This window comes from Corythoichthys intestinalis, chromosome 6, assembly GCF_030265065.1.
Source record: "Corythoichthys intestinalis isolate RoL2023-P3 chromosome 6, ASM3026506v1, whole genome shotgun sequence".
Lineage (NCBI taxonomy): Eukaryota > Metazoa > Chordata > Actinopteri > Syngnathiformes > Syngnathidae > Corythoichthys > Corythoichthys intestinalis.
This window is the reverse complement of record NC_080400.1, coordinates 13617065-13634007: the sequence shown is the minus strand read 5'-3', so window position 1 is coordinate 13634007 and position 16943 is coordinate 13617065. Positions and strand designations below refer to the sequence as shown.

At 39.8% G+C, this 16943-nt stretch overlaps 1 protein-coding gene across 5 annotated transcripts in view; it reads left to right on the top strand.

Annotated features, from left to right (window-relative positions):
* Positions 1-16943, top strand: part of LOC130917793 (roundabout homolog 1-like) — a 621696-nt gene that overhangs the window by 486289 nt on the left and 118464 nt on the right. For all 5 annotated transcript variants that reach the window (XM_057839493.1, XM_057839489.1, XM_057839494.1 and 2 more), the window contains 3 exons: positions 9761-9881; positions 11938-12076; positions 12160-12287. In XM_057839493.1, coding sequence (XP_057695476.1) covers positions 9761-9881; positions 11938-12076; positions 12160-12287 — 388 coding nt within the window. The remainder of the gene's footprint in view (positions 1-9760; positions 9882-11937; positions 12077-12159; positions 12288-16943) is intronic.

The window sequence follows — 16943 nt, the reverse complement described above, 5'->3', positions numbered from 1 at the left end:
TGTATTGTAAACAATAAGAATTCAAGTATGAACATTTATAACAGCTTGTATGGCTTGAACAATGTACATTGTCAAAATCAATATGCCTGTGCAAACATGTCATTGTAACACAAATGACTTACGGCTTGAACAGTCCACTTCAAAAAGACAACTTATTGTTAATGGCTGCTGTGACATAATTATTCAACACAAGTGTTTACTCCATGGTTTCAGTTTTTTTCCCCTTTTTTCCACTTTTTAATAAATGCATGCACACATGAACCCCCAAACAGACACACACACATTAAAGCTATATTGATCTCCTGCAAATGAAACATTTAAGATTTTATGATGGCAGTAATGGCACATAATTAAGCACAAACAGAAAAATAGCTGGGGCCATTAAACGGTCTTATTATAAGTTTCACTGTTGGATTGTACTTTATGCTGAATGCTTTATCATCACAAAAGCTATCAGAGAAATCACACACAGACAGATACATAATAACGCGACATACTAATTGCTAGATGCAGTCCGTGCCCAATCCACTCATTAAGTTCAGCCGTTTCGACAAGGTTAGAGCCGCTATCGGACTCCATCACGTTCATTTGTAGCGTTAACCACTAGCATTAGCCTGTGGCCTGGCTACCAGTAGAAAGCACTGAAAGCACCCTCTCCGGAAACCGTGTGAGCAAGGGAGGACAGCGGGTGAAAGCCCGTATGGATGCCGCCAAGAGTCTACCTAATGTCAGGTGAAAGTTTGGCGAATCTCCCTTAAGCCACACTCCATCACGTTTGCTTGTAGCGTTAGCCACTAGCATTAGCCTATCGGGCTTCTGTTTGTTTTGCTTCCTGATAACCACGTGACTACATACGTAAGCACAATGACTGCTTTCTTAAAGGGGAATAAACATAAACAAACAATACAGAGTCAAAGCGGCATTTTGAGACTATATTTTCTTGTTTTATTAAATTTAGGGTGACCATATTTTGATTTCCAAAAAAGAGGACACTCAGCCCGGCCTCAAGATACTTGAATTTTACTCGAGGTTCACTCAAAGATGCCTATATCACTTTAATATATTTAAAGTGTGCCCCCTCACTCTGGATGGAAAAATGCCGTTTGAAAAATAATAATAATAATAATATATAGAATGCAGACCCATGGAAATGTAGTCCAGTCAATACACATACACACAGAAGGCTATGTGCCAACTAAACATTTTTATAAATTACTATCATGACAATTGTCCATGACGAATTGTTATTCCCCTTCAATTGATATTCTTATTCAATGTTCTAGATCGCACACAAACAATAACCGAAATAAACTGACAAACTATTCAACCAGCATGGTTCCAAACGTAGCAGTTCAAAACTACGTATTCCATAATGCCTAGCGTGGTTTAGCTTACTGATAGCTAGCTGAGGCAAAAATCAAACTTTGCTATAAAAGTTTACAATCATCGGCAGCGCAACGATACGACACCAAACGGGATTTTACAGTCAAAGCTCCGACAGAAGTCAACAGTTGCCATTATATACGTATTTATCGTAAAAAAAAACATAACTGGGCAGGCGTTGTGGCCAAATCGTCAACCCAGTAGATGGCGGTAATGCCTCATGATAGGGGTAAACTGCCAACAAAAACAAAAAGAACTACTCCTTCCCTCAATACTACTGGGAGCCATGTCATCGCAGGCAGGGGCTGCCACCCAGCAGCCGGAGGGACTGTCTTCAAATTGGTCCCGTGAAAAATCATAAAAACCAGACCTTTTTAATGAATTTATGAAACCCGCCCGGACGACGAGGATACTACGTGAAAGTAGGACTTGTCCGGGCAAAAGAGGACATTTGGTCACCCGAATTAAATTACCGAATTTACCGACATGGTCAAAATTAAGTCGGTCATTGTGAAGAATTTCGTTAACGGTAAATTTTTGGTTTACTGCACTGCTCTAAGTCGATGGCAGAAAATATGTAATTTATCGTGGTTTAAAAAAAAAGGTGGCAGTAGTCAGATTCAAACACACCCTCGATCAAATTTTCCATAAAAATGTTTATGGTACTTTATTGAGCCGTTTTAAAATATAGTGTCAGCCAGGACTAGGATACACACACATGCATACCGCAACACACACCCACTCTGAGCTTTCATCTATGATTGTCAACTCAAGCTTGGCTACAAACAGGAATGTTCTCTTTATTTACTGCATTGCACAACAGACCTGTGAATATGCAGTATGTTTACGACAGAGTCAATTTGTCAGGCTGGAGTATATATAAATACATATATTTTTGGTGTATAGAGCTGTGGGAGCGGGAAGCAGATGGCGGAATATTTCTAATGTCTCCAGCAGCTGAGCTCATCAAAGGGTCCTTCATCCCCGGCTGCAGTGTTGTCGTTAGCTTAAAGCCGTCCTCCCATCGCGGCATGCCGGAACATGCCGTCTCCATGGCAACAGCAAAGTTCCTTGTCGTTTGGATTTTTGCAACATGCCTCCCATGTATACCCTCTATTCCACTGATGTCTATTTTGGTGGATTGATCATACATGTTTATGACATGCGTAAAATGTATTCCTGATTTCATGCGGTATGGTTTATAGGGATAATGTGAACTCCATGATGCTGCTTAGTCATTGGCCTTACAGGAACAACATGTAAGCAAACATTGTGTAAATTTGGATCATCATCTACTCCGTCCAATCGATAGTGTAACATACTCTAATTGAGTAGTGAAGTGTGAAGTTGTAGATGAAACGCTGTTATGTGATGTAAATTGTTTGAAAGGAAGGTTGAACAGCGGCCATAGTTCCATTTGAACTGATGAGTTGATTCAAAAATAGATATGGAAACTCTTAACATACCTAATCTTGGGCTGCGCAATATGGCAAAAAATATGTTGCACAATAGATGCCAATTTACAAAATATATAAAGTCAATATTGAATTAAAAAAAAAAAAAAATTAAGGAAAACTACCCTGAAAACATTGTTCAACAATGCAAGAATAAAAATTGCTATAGCTAAAAAAATATGGGGCTTTTTATGGGACGTGTATACGCAAAGGAGAAGAAACAACCTGGTATTATTTCACGTGAAAGTACCTTATAAGTACTACTTAACCTTAATTAACCATTACGGAATGTTTTTTGGACCCTTATTATAAAGTGTAGCACGTGTGTCCCTTAACTATGAAATTATAAATGCTTAAGTTGCCCCCATTAACCTTCATTAACCATTACTGAATGCCTTTTGGACCCTTATTGTAAAGTGTAGCACATGTGTCCCTTAACTAAGAAATTATAAATGCTAAGTTAACAAACCCTAGCCCTATATAGGCCTATATTTTTTTTTACTTTTACCAAACCATTAGTTACTGTCTAGTTATGCATTAACTAATGAATTAACTAATGCATTAACTCATGTTAATTAATATATTAATAAATGTTAGATAAGCAATTATAGTAATTATTGTAATGTTACTTAAACATGAGTTATTGTCTAAAAATGCATTAACTAATGTTAATTAAGGGACACTTAAAAAAAGTAAAGTGTTACCAAAATCTCTTTTTCTTTTAATCTCTTCCCCCATCTTTTTCCATTTTCAAACATTTTTGAAAAAGCTCCAGGGAGTTCTAGGGCAGCGCTAAAGTGGCTCTAGAGCTGCGGGTTGCTGACCCCTGGTCTCTGACAAGAAATGTGGTGGTGTTTGTGTGTGTCAATATTGATTGTTTTGAGAGTTAAATAAGGCAAATTGATGCGTATTTTTTTATTGCTTGTATGGCGTATGTACGAATATTAGCATTAAGTTAGCGGACGCCTAATGAAAACTACCGTAATTTCCCGAATATAAGGCGCACCTGTGTATAATGCGCACCCCAAATTTACTTGTCAAATCTAGGGAAAATTATTGTACCAGTTTACAATGCGCACCCTAATTTTAGCACCAATAAATAGAAGAATACAAGAAAACAGAGCTCGTGTACAGATACAGAAATGTCATTTTACTGACTGGTGAAACACAGCACAAGCATAGCATATTAGTAGTTCAAAACATTACCATAAACTGACAATATTTACGGTAATAATATGATTTGACAACTTCTCCAATTTACCAGAATCTAGGAGAAAACAAAACAGATGTGACTTTTCTTTTAAAGGCTGCTGTATAACTTGTTCGTTTCATCATGATGAATAAATGTTTCTTCCATGGATTGGTACGGTAAAATGAAAGTGAGAACGTAAGTCGGAAATCCGAGAGAGCTCATCGCTGTCGACACTAAAGTAACAATAGGAACTATTGTTATTTGGGTTTGAGTTTCCCGAGGGACAGATATAGGTGACGGACACACACAGGAATTCTGTGTTGTTACGTTTGTTGTGGTCCGAGTTGCGAAGCTGCAATAAACGTTGACTCAAGTGAGTTCAAGAAACTAAATTCTGTGCTTTATGAAAGCAGAATTTACCACAGACGAAATCATTCGGCCGATCAGAGTGAAGTATTACCGAAACAAAATGGTGACATCACGTACCGTAATGGTCGGCAACGGATCGCCACATGCGTTTCTTCAACACAACGTGGCCGTGTCAATAAAAAAAATAAAATAAAAAAAAAAGGTTTATATATGTATATATAATATATGTATATATATATATATATATATTTTTTTTTTTTTTTTTTTTTTTCTGTCTCCATCCATGTACCCGTTTATAATGCGCACCATGATTTTACAAGTTGATTTTGGGAAAAAAAAGTGCGCGTTATATTCGGGAAATTACGGTAAACATATTTTGGATTCTTATGCTCAGTACTCCATGTGTAATTTTCTTTATGCATGTTAACTGTTATACTTTACCTCAACTGGAGTGCTTTTCTGAGCCTCGATTTAATGGCACTGATGTGAGCTTTTTATAAATTAAATGTGAGCTGAACTTACCTAGAAGGCTAGACTTTGTTTTTCTAAATATATTAGGGACACACCAAATAATACATATCTGTGACAAACCAGCTTCCACAAACTTAATGATGGCCGTTCAGTTCCCAGTCTGTTTCTTAATAAGTGGGTAATAATGTTCATCTTGACAGCTGGAATTTTTGGGAGCTTTCTGGCAGTCCCAACACAGCATTTTTTGTCATTGTTCTATTCAGCAATAGTCACTCCCATTCTGCTACTCAAAAGTACCCTGGCGCCTGTCATTTGCAAACATTATGAAAAAGTCTATTGTCTTTTCGTCATAAATCCCCCAAAACGCAACTGCAGCATTGTGCCTCGTTTTGTGCTATAGTTGTAGCTAATCATCAACCTGCAAAATGAACCACTGTGTGAACACAAAAGAGGGTGCACATTGAATGGAGGCTCTCACATTATCAGCATTGCCAAATGGCACTAGACAAAAAAAAAAGCGACAGGATGGAGCCATCTCGCCACAATGTAGGGATAATGGTCAGCTGGTTGGTGGGGGGTGCAGTGAGTTTGTCAAAAAAGAAACTGACGAATACTCTGAGTCCCTGCTGTTTTGGCACTCAGAATATAAACTCTGAGGATGGGGAATTGCCACAGTCATGGGTAAGAACACATAGAGTGGACAGGGCCTTAAGTGGATCTTCATGTCAAAACCCCTGTAAAAGGGACAGTGACCTGCATACCCCGTTCACCTTACCCAGCACCGCTTTCTTTGGCTGCTATACAGTCTACACAGCCCTGACCATTCTCCTTTGTGTGTAACAGTGTGTTAGTTGCAAGGGCGTAGGTTTGCATAGGAACGGAAGGGACATAACACTAGCAACTTTTCAGGATGCTCAAATTGTCCCCACCAACTTTTAACTCATTTTCACCCCAAAACATATAAATACATTCTATTTTTATTTGCTTCATTGTCCCAAAAACGTATTTATATGTCTTTTGCGTGTTTTTTTTGTTTTGTTTTTTTTTTGTTTTTTGTTTTTACAAGAAGCTTCTATAGCTTCCGATCTATCTGTGAAACAAAGAACAAAGCTCCAAACCCATTTTAAAGCAATGAAACTGGCCACTGGAGGGCAGTAGCGCATTTTGTAAAACCCGCAACCTGATTCAACAGCAATAAAAGGCCGGGCAGCACGGTCGGACAGCTGGCGGCATGATGCCAGGCGGCGGACGACCGAACAAAACAACTGAGAGGACGCCTGGAATGCCAGGCGGTGAACGACCGAGTAAAACGACTGGGACCACCGTGCAGCGGGCTCGCCAAGCAGACCCCACAGAGACTCAAAAATAATCCATCTTTGTGAGATAGACAACGATGAGGGAAAAGTTTACACGCTTGACGCGGCGACAACGGCGTCATCTCGACGACAACAGGCGTCATCTCTCAGTAGTCATGTGTAAATAAACTGTTACTTTGCTATCAAAAGCTCTATTTGTCTTGTTCTTTATGATATTTTGTAAAAAGAAAACATTATTCAGATGTTTGCAAACTAATGCAAAAAATAGCTGTGTTAAAGTCAAAGTCATGTTTGAAATGTATGCGTTTACAAAAAGCTAATTTTCTCCTTTTTTTCATCAGAAATTGGAAAATTGCTCAAACTAAGTTATTTTCTAATGCTGATTTCTAAAGAATGGAAAAAGATATGAACTTACTTTTTTTTGCTGAAAGAAGAGAGTCTAATCTTTCTTTTGGTGGGTTCCATGTTTATATAGCAATAGAACAGATTTTTTTGTGGGCCTTGCAAAATCAGTCAAAATCCAGTAAAACGGTCGGGAGCGAAGTGCCTTGCTCCGGCGAAAATGGCTGGAAGTGAATGAGTTAAGCAACGTTATATGCATTATATAATGAGTTTAGTTATATAGGTCATTTAGATTGTCTTCTCATATGTTGAAACAATAGAACTGGCCCTACCATTATCAAGTGAATTATTTTCATTATTTTCGGACTTACATTTACCCCGTTACACTTGCTGAATGTGCCAGTCCATTTTTTCCCCCCTCAAACGCACCTTTGATTGGCTGATGACTTGACCCACCCCCGACACACACACGCACGCTCACACTCACACAGCCCTGACAGAAATGCATGTCGACAACATGCTACCGCCTCAGCCCCTTTCAAAGAAGGGGATGTTAGAATTTTTTTATCGGCCAGCAGCAGCAACTGTAAGTAATTTAAAAATACGCCACTGATGTGGAGGTGAGAAAAACTTGCTTGGCACGGCCAGACTGTTCTCCCTGTATTTTTCAAACACTGTGAGAATAGTCTGGGACCTACTTCCTTAAAGGCCTCTCAAGCCGAAGGAAATCATCTGTGTAATCAGATTCAATTATTTGCGCGACGTGTTCCTAACGAACAACGCCACTCTTGTGCATCGGAAGTCGTCTCCACAACAACACAGAGGGCAAGCGGGAGAGCCGCGAATAAGTTCCAGTCCACGGTAAAATCAGTTTTAAATGACCAAAAACACATCGACATAAGTCATTGACAGCAGTCTGTCTCACGCTAGCCATGTTAAATAAACTTCTCCATTCCCCGCTCACGCCACGCTAGAGTTGTCGCTTAACGAACGTCACGTCTGCCCATCCCTGATTGGTCCACTCTGCTGTCTGTTTGCTGTGGTTTGCTCCGCCCTGGGAATTTGATCTGCGGGAAGGTCACCGGACTCAAACGCTGGAACAATGGTGAGTCTGGAATTCCAGGCTAGAGAAAAAAAAAAAAAAAAAAACACTAATTTTGCTACTTAAAGGTCGACCTGCATTAGTTAGCATAACATTAAACTGTGTGAACTTGCTAACCTGCAAAACCCAAGTAGGAAGCTACATGGAGAGAACTGTCCTTCTGTTTGTGTTTTCTACCTTTAACGTGAATTAAACCGTGAGAAAATGTAGTGAACTCTGCTGGAAACTATAGAACTAGAAAAATGTGAGCAAGAAGCTGTTTAGAGAGAGAGGGGTTCTGCATAACCTCATATGTTGCTCACACAATACACCATACACACAACATAATCATAATTAATTATGTAGTGTACATAAATTTTATTTATTTTATTTTGATGCTGCGAGCTACCCACGCTAGCATTGCGATCGATTGGTCGATCGTGATCGTTGTTCACCCAATCTGTTTGGTGTAATAATGTCCCATCCCATCAAAAAGTGTACATGCAGGTATGCTGTTATATTGTCCCTACCAATGTTGAGACCAAACCTACGCCCTTGGTTAATTGTTAAGCTTTTGCTCAAACAAACAGTAACAAAATAATACGTAGAGTTAGGCTGCACCACCACAGGGTAGCCCCCAAAAAATCGAGCTTTCTTTTGCCTCTTCAGATGCCTGAGGCCTCCTGTTTCACAATGAATATTAAACAATGTAAACAACTGTGAATATATCTTTTAAAAATCATATGTGTTGCTCATTAGTCGATTATGGCTTTGGCTCAGGCTTAAAATCCCAGACATATTATTTATGTATTTTATGGTCCTCGTAAATTAAGTAAAATTCTATTCATGTGGAACAAGTAGAAGAGAGTCATACCCTTACATCCTCAAGTCATATTTAGTTGTACTTCAAATTAAAGTGAAATAATCTAACTATAGTACAAACCAGACTTAAGGAACTCCTTAGCTTCTATTTGCAGGGCCTCTACCATGGAAAATCATCTGAAGTGGATGTGGAAATATCGGTTTATTTGAGGCACTCTTTGATTTTGCTAGGATTTTAAGTAGTAACAGGGATACAGCCTTCCCTTTTGGTGGGTTTTCTGGTCTTTGTTTGGAGCTCTTTGTAGACCACATCCAAGACCTATTTTCCCTAGTCTTAAACAGAAACAACAAACATTTGGGTCATCCAACATTTTAACACCAGGCAAATTGCACGCAAGCCATACATTGAGAACTAGTAATCTTGTTCCGAAGTCTATCTACATTTTGTAACTAACAAACAAAAGGTGGATTTGAATATTATTTGTAACGAAAGTGTAACATCTGTTCACTCCAAACTCACCCTACCAATTGTCACACAAGAAGCTTGAACACAAACACATTTTTCTGCCTTAGCTCTACTTTGCATCAATCCAAAGTTGCGGTTTTCCAATCATTGTGTGTCAAGTTCTCCGCCGGTTAGCGCTTTAATAAGAGTATCCGTTACCTGCCTGCAGGTGGAGATCTGCGACTCATAGGTGCTTTAAAGGTTAAGCCTTACCGGGATACTGAGACCAATGGTACCTGTGCTATTGTCTGACTGGTGTGGTTGTCAGCCGAGAGGAGTACTGAGGAGAGGGGGGCCTTGGATAACTTGTCCTGTCTGCTCAAGAACAAAGCATCTCCTCTGGCCTGTAATCAAAGCCCTGGGAAATACCTGGACCTGGATAAACCCTCATTCGATGCTCTTCATGTTCTTTTGAGTGTTGGCGCGCCAACAGCAAAAGAACGTCTCAGAAAACCTGTTAAGTTCTTGAATGATTCCCCACAATTTTGGGCCGTATCGCAGCTCATTGAGCCACCTGGAAAAGTGCTTGTGGTCCTGCAGAGCCTCAGGTGCTCCCTTGGGTGGTGTGGAGGGGGCCGCGGTTGTGTTGGATTGTGAAAGTGTTTTTTGGCTCAGCTTACGTTGAGGGGAAACAGGCTGACTGATAGTGATTTAGACTTTAAGTGGAAGCTGAGAGGCAGTCAGAATGAATGGAGCCTTTCAGGAACGACTCATGTTTTTTTACAGGCCCGGGCTGTTTTATCATGACAGTTCTAACGACCTCCATGAGATGTCTGAGCCGCACACACCTAAATAATTCATTTTCTTCTCACTTTTACTCTTCAGATACGCAGCGGGAAACTGATGATCACCAACGCGAGGAAGAGCGACGCTGGGAAGTATGTCTGCGTAGGGACTAACATGGTCGGTGAACGGGAGAGCGAAATAGCCGAACTCACAGTGTTAGGTAATTAACATTTTGAACTTCTGTATTTGTCTGTACTTTCACTTCTTCTACCGTTTATTGCCACGCGGACCCACTTTCTGGATAAGCCAGATGCACATCTTTGATTGGCTTTCTCTTAGAGCTGTCCCGACTAGTCGACATAGTCGACGTCATCGATGACGTAAATCCGTCGACAAGCACAATATCCCGTCGACGGTTAATGAAGGGTTAAAAAAACATATGCGTGGAAAGTTCAGAATGTCGGACGCTCTGTATGCAAGCGGGGAAAGCGACACAAAGCAAAAAAGCGCACCAGTATCCATAACATTGACTTATTTCAAAGAAACAAAGGAGGGTACACTCTTGTGTCCTGTCTCGTTAATGCCAAGCTTGGCTGCACGTCAGCCGTCAGTAAACACCTAAAGCGCCGTCACCCAGTTTGTAAGTCCATCTAACTAACTAACGACATGTTTTATTGAAGTTGCTAAGCCTTTCGCGATATGCAATGAGTACATTTATCGCACGGAAAATAAAAATGAGGGCGGTAATTTTCACGGCTGCGTTTTATCGCTGCTCGCGTGCGTGCGTGCACGCATACATTAGTGCGTGCTTACTGATGGCATATGAAACTCCAGTTCCTTTCTCTTATCAACACGCTGTAGAATTAAAGTTCAGACATACAAAATAAGAAAACACATCTATATTAAACACTGTAAATATAGCACGGCTTCACTGAGGTGAATAGGGGGGGAAAAAGGCAACCTACTTGAGCCTGCAGTCATCTCGTGAAAACAAACTTGCGGTTAAAAGCTGACAATTCAAACATGAAAAGTCGCTGGTTAACAGTATTTGCAAACGAAATTAAAAAAAATCTATTACTGACACTACATGCAATGACAAAAAGTGTTTTTTGCGGAGTGTAAAGCTGAAGTTAGCTGTTTAGCAAGAGTACTTCCGGTGAACATTTCAAAATAAAAGCATGCCATGTCCGTCACATAAATAACGATTTCTGGAGTTAATCCCACATACTTCAGAATTCAGATTCTACATCAAGAATACCTTTAAAATGACACCCTTTATGCAAAATCTGATTGGCAATGAATAATTATTATAATTATTATAATACATATAATATATATAGTACTATACTATAATATTAATGCTAGGTGTTTTTTTAAGAATTGTTTTGAATCATGTTGGAAAGGAGAAATCAGTGTTCTGAATCTGTTTACATTCCATTCTTTTGCACTAGTTAATTCTATCAGCATTTGAACTCATTGTTTATTTGTTATTTATTGTTGTTATTTACGTGTTTATTTGTACTTTAATAAACGATTTATGTGTTCCAAAATGTTTTTGTGAATTGATAAGCATCAACATAAATTTCATTGCTAAATTAGTAAAAAAATAAAAACAATTTTTTTAAATTATTAGATTAGTCGACTAATTGTAAAAATAGTCGGCTGACTAATCGGGAGAAAATTAGTCGTTTGGGACAGCCCTACTTTCTCTAATGGTGGCAGTCACCTTTAATTAGATAAGAGTGTGAGATGACGTCCAATCTCACTCTCAAAGGTATAAATCATAAGCTGAAACCAGTTGCACTTCAATCCTCTGCTTGGTGACGTCCAACACTTCCTTACTCAGTATTTTTCACCAACTCGTAAGAGGCCTCATAGAATTTGCCCAAGAGAGTTGTCACCGCTATATAACAGGACCTTTCTTTTGTCTTCATTTAGTTGAGTTCCATGTGTCTGACCTCAATATTACTGTCAGGCAGTGCTTTCAACAGAATGCAGCATTCTGTAAAATGGATGGTTTTCATTCCAGACAACATAACCTTTAACAAAATTTCAGCTAAGCGCAAGAGTCTGACATCCTATCCATTTACAAGCTAATAAAAGGAGCACATCGTGATTTTACCTCTTCAGTTTACTTACTACAGATGTACCTTGACATATGAGTTTAATACTTTTCATGACCAAACTTTTAACTCAATTTTTAGTTGGGAAAAAAAAAAACTGGGGCCACTCATAAATCACAGTATTCCACTTGTTTACTGTTTACATCCACACAGAGCGACCCAGCTTTGTCCGTCGTCCCGGCAGCCAAGTTGTGCTTGTAGACCAGAGTGTGGAGTTCCGTTGCGAAGCACGCGGTGACCCGGTTCCGACGGTCCGATGGCGAAAAGATGACGGTGACCTGCCCAAAGCAAGGTTCGAAATCGTAGTGCAAATCCAACCTTTCTTTGGTTGTTCGTGATGCCTAATAAACATCTGTTCTGGTTCACACTCCTAAGGTATGAGATCCGGGAGGACCACACCCTGAAGATTCGCCGTCTGACCTCAGCAGATGTCGGTTCGTACACATGCGTAGCGGAGAACATGGTGGGCAAGGCAGAGGCATCGGCCAGCCTCACCGTCCACGGTAAGACTGCACTTGTTCTGTGAATGCGCTCTTCTGACTGGACCGAGTTGTGCTCTCAAAATTCTGAGGTAGCATCATACTAACCAGGATGTTGTGTCAATGACTGGGTGATTTCCTTTCTACAGTCTAATATAACCGGAGAGTGACAGGCAAAGAACCATTCATTGATGCTAGCAGCTACTAACACAGCCAAAAATTTGACAGTTCTTAGAAACACATCTATCCAAGTGACGAAATATGCGTCATAGGTTTTCCCCATTACTTGGTAGTTAATACCTTCCGTCAACAGTTTGGACGATTTCTATCATGACATTTGTATCATGACACAAAATTTATCGTGCCTGAATCTGAAAAGTTTGTCACTATGACCTGAGGCAGCCATGTTGGCCAAATTCCAGAGCTCATATCATGATAAACTCCCACTTGGAAATTCACCCAAATGAGCCCCAGTCGAAAGCAGGTACCTTCAACAGATAGTAGGTGTTGATTTCTTTTCATATGCTACCAAATCTGTACTGAATAAAATGAAATTTTTGATACTTTTTTGCCTTTAACCCTTTAACACCTAAGCCTATTTTGGCCGAATTTGCATGCCTTTGATGTTGCCTTTATATTTCAAAGAAAAAATTGTTCACAATGGACAAGTTTGGTCCCTTTTTTTCAGAATACCCTTGAACCTCATGTCCAAACTGTTTGGTTTCTTCCCTGACCAATTTTAATCCACATTTTGGACCCAAAAAGACAAAAAAAAAAATCCCAAAATCTTTTTTCAAAATTTGGAATGTTGATGTCCCACTGACAACCAAACATGCTCGACCAACCGTTTTGAAGCTTGATAATATTTATATAACTTGCTAGGATAAACATTCAATAGAAAAAAATAAGATTGAAGAGTTTTATGTTTGACAATTCAACACAAGCAGCAGGTATGGTCATAGGCGTTTTTGGCCTTTACACGTACTATGGTCAAAACAGGTTATATAGTGTGCAAAATAGTGAGAAAAAAATATATATACGTATATCATCGAACACAAAAAAGGGTTTGGATGATATCTCTTTGTGAAGTTAGGTATTGTACCCATCACCTTATCAAAGGTGTGTATGTATATACTGTATATGTACATGCAATCAAGCTTCTCGAACACACATCTATATAGAAATTCAAAAGATTCATAGTGAAGAAAAAATATATATATAACATTTATACAACAGTCTTTTGTGCTGCTTGGAAATATGGAGATAGACACACGGTCCATGCAGCATTTTAATGCATATTTATGAGTGCAATAAAACTATAAAACTCAAATGACATTATCTCCCATTTTACTTGGTCGATTGACTTCAAATAAAAACTGGTGTGGACATCAACTTCCGTACTTTTCAAAGCAACCAGGGGCACGTGAGTGACGTAATTACAGCGTAGCAAGTCTTCAAAGATGATATGCGTAAACGTGTCGCATCCGACACCTTCGGTGTTAAAGGGTTAATTCAATTTGACGTGATTATGCCGCTTGGTTTCAGAGCAATCAAGGCTGGCTGTGTTGTGGTAGGTTATTACCACCCTATCTTTATCCGTTCGCTCCCAATTAGCTGATTGATTTCTTATTAAAAGATTTGCGTAGGGGTTCCTAGCCCTTTGATTGATTTCATTTGCCCTTTATGTTTTCGTTTGGATGTTTACAAAGAGCAACATGAGGGCAGCTACCCCTGAGAAATGCCACATGTGTTAAAAAAAAAAAAAAAAAAGGGCAAATGAAATTGATCAAAGGGCTGAGAACCCCTATGTGCATCTCTATAGGAGCGAACGGATAAAGGTAGGGGTGGTAATAAAACTGCAGGCTGCTACCCAGAGGTTGCGCTAGACTTGTTTGTTGTCTGTCATTTTGACTGACAGGGTCATAAAAATCCGGTCATAATCTATATTTACCCGTCACTTAAATTTTTAAAATGTTAATAATGACATATTCAATAGTATTTAGTTTTCATTCATCTTTAATTAATATTCTGTCCGAACAAGCTTAACAGAGAATCCACGCCGCGCCATCACACATCAAGCAGCTGTGCGTTATTAGCGCCTAGCTTGCCTTGAACACGGCTTTTTAGGAAGGGTCGGACTTGACAAGTCATTAAAAAAAAAAAAAAAAAAATGGGGTTGAGGATAACCCTGAGAATGATCGGTTTTCTCTCTGCTCCATATAAGCAATATTTCAACATTGCTTACACGGCCGAGAGTCGGGGCAAACTGCTCGTATGTGTGTGTGACATGCACGAACATTGGGTGCATGCTATCGATCCATATACTTTGAATATAAACCCTTTACAGGGATTATTTATGCCTGTTATTTGTGTCCTCTTTTTAATAAGCAAAATATGATATCCCCGGAATGACGGATGACAGCCAGCATGTGTGATTGTATGGTCATTTGTTTTGATGCTTCTGCGCATGCGGGTCGTCTTGCTCAGCGCATGTCGACTGCGAATTAGTGCGCATGCATAATACTTGAATGGTCTCAATGGACAAAGGCAGTCAGAATGGGCAAGCCAAAAAAACAGATATGACAAAAAATCGGATTCGTGCATTAAGACCTGTAGTATGAACGTAGCCATAGACTTGTTGCTGTTAAAAAGAGGACACAAATAACAGGCATATATATAATCCCCGTTTAGGCTTATATTCAAAGTATATGGATCGATAGCACGCACGCACGCACTGTTCGAGCATGTCACACACACACATACGGGCAGTTTGCCCCGACTCTCGGCCGTGTAAGCAATGTTGAAATATTGCTTAAATGGAGCAGATAGAAAACCGATAATTCTCAGGCTTATCCTCAAACCTATTTTGATTTTTTTATGACTGTTGTCAAGTCCGACCCAAGGCAAGCTAGGCGCTAATAACGCACAGCTGCATCGCTACCGTAGCTACCGTACCGTCTCTCGCTTTTTGATGACGTAATTGCTGCATTAAATCCGATATGCGGGACTGGACAGTACAGACCGCCGCGACAGTCTGGAAAAATGTGGCCCAGATCGGATTTGAAATGGTCCCGTTCTATGCGACTTGTCACGTTCAGACAGTCAAGTTAATGCCTCACTCGAGTCGGAAAAACACGAAAAAATCGGATTCGTGCATTAAGACCTGTAGTATGAACGTAGCCTTAGTTCGGACGCTCAGTTGCCTTGACATTTTTCCGAGTCAGGCATGCATCAAGAGAGACAAGTGAGCTAATTAATATGCACACTCGCCACCCTGTGGTCTGGGGTGTGAATTGCGAGCTGTCAAAATGACGGATGGACTTCAGTTTTTTCCGTCACCGTTTTAAAAAAACGGTCAACGACAGAAAATATTCGGTTAACGCGACCCCTGCTGCTCCAACAACTCAGCCAGCCTTGATTGCTCTGAAATCAAGTGGCATAATCCCCTCAAATGAATTCAAGGCAAAGAAGTATCAAAAATGTTATTTAAAGGGTCAACTCAATTTGAGGTGATTATGCCGCTTGGTTTCAGAGCAATCAAGGCTGGCTGCGTTGTGGTAGCAGCCTGCAGTTTTATTACCATCCTATCTTTATCCGTTCGCTCCCAATTAGCTGATTGATTTCTTATTAAAAGATGCACATAGGGGTTCCTAGCCCTTTGATTGATTTCATTTGCCCTTTATGTTTTCGTTTTGATGTTTACAAAGAGCAACATGAGGGCAGCTACCCCTGAGAAATGCCACATGTGTTAAAAAAAAAAAGGGGGCAAATGAAATTGATCAAAGGGCTGAGAACCCCTATGTGCATCTCTATAGGAGCGAACGGATAAAGATAGGGGTGGTAATAAAACTGCAGGCTGCTACCACAACTCAGCCAGCCTTGATTGCTCTGAAATCAAGTGGCATAATCACCTCAAATGGAATTAAAGGCAGAGAAGTATCAAAAATGTTATTTAACCCTTTAACACCGAAGGTGTCGGCAGCGACGCGTTTACGCATATCTTCTTTGAAGCTTCGTCACGCTGTAATTACATCACCCACGTGCTGCTGGTTGGTCTCGTTTGAAAGTGCGGAAGATGATGTCCACGCCAGTTTTTATTTGAAGTCAATCGGCCAAGAATAATGGGAGATAATGTCATTTGAGTTTTATAGTTTTATTCCACTCATACATATGCATTAAAACGCTGTATGGACCATGTATCCATCTCCATATTTCCATCATTTCTTGTCCTTTTTCAAAACCGAAAGCAGCACAAAAGACTACTTATCCCAAGAGTCGTTGTGATGTCAGGAAGGATGAACCGAATGTGATCATTTTTAATAGGAGGTGGGGTTGCCAGTCTGATCAGGGACAGTTTTCAATGCACGAATATTTCATGTGGTCAGTTTGATTCCTTTGAATATATTGTCATTCAGCTAAAAAGCCCTTGCAGAGCTGCCTTGGTAACAATTTACAGACCACCGAAGTATAAAACAATGTTTTTTGATGAGCTTACCAAAATACTGTCTTCCGTCTGCATGAACTTTGATTGTGTTGTTTTAGTGGGTGACTTTAACATTCATGTTGATAATCCTGAAGAAGGATGTGCTAGAGAGCTTTTAAATATTTTGGATACATTTGGTTTATCTCAGCATGTCACAGTTCCAACACATAACAGAGGGCACATACTGGACTTAATAA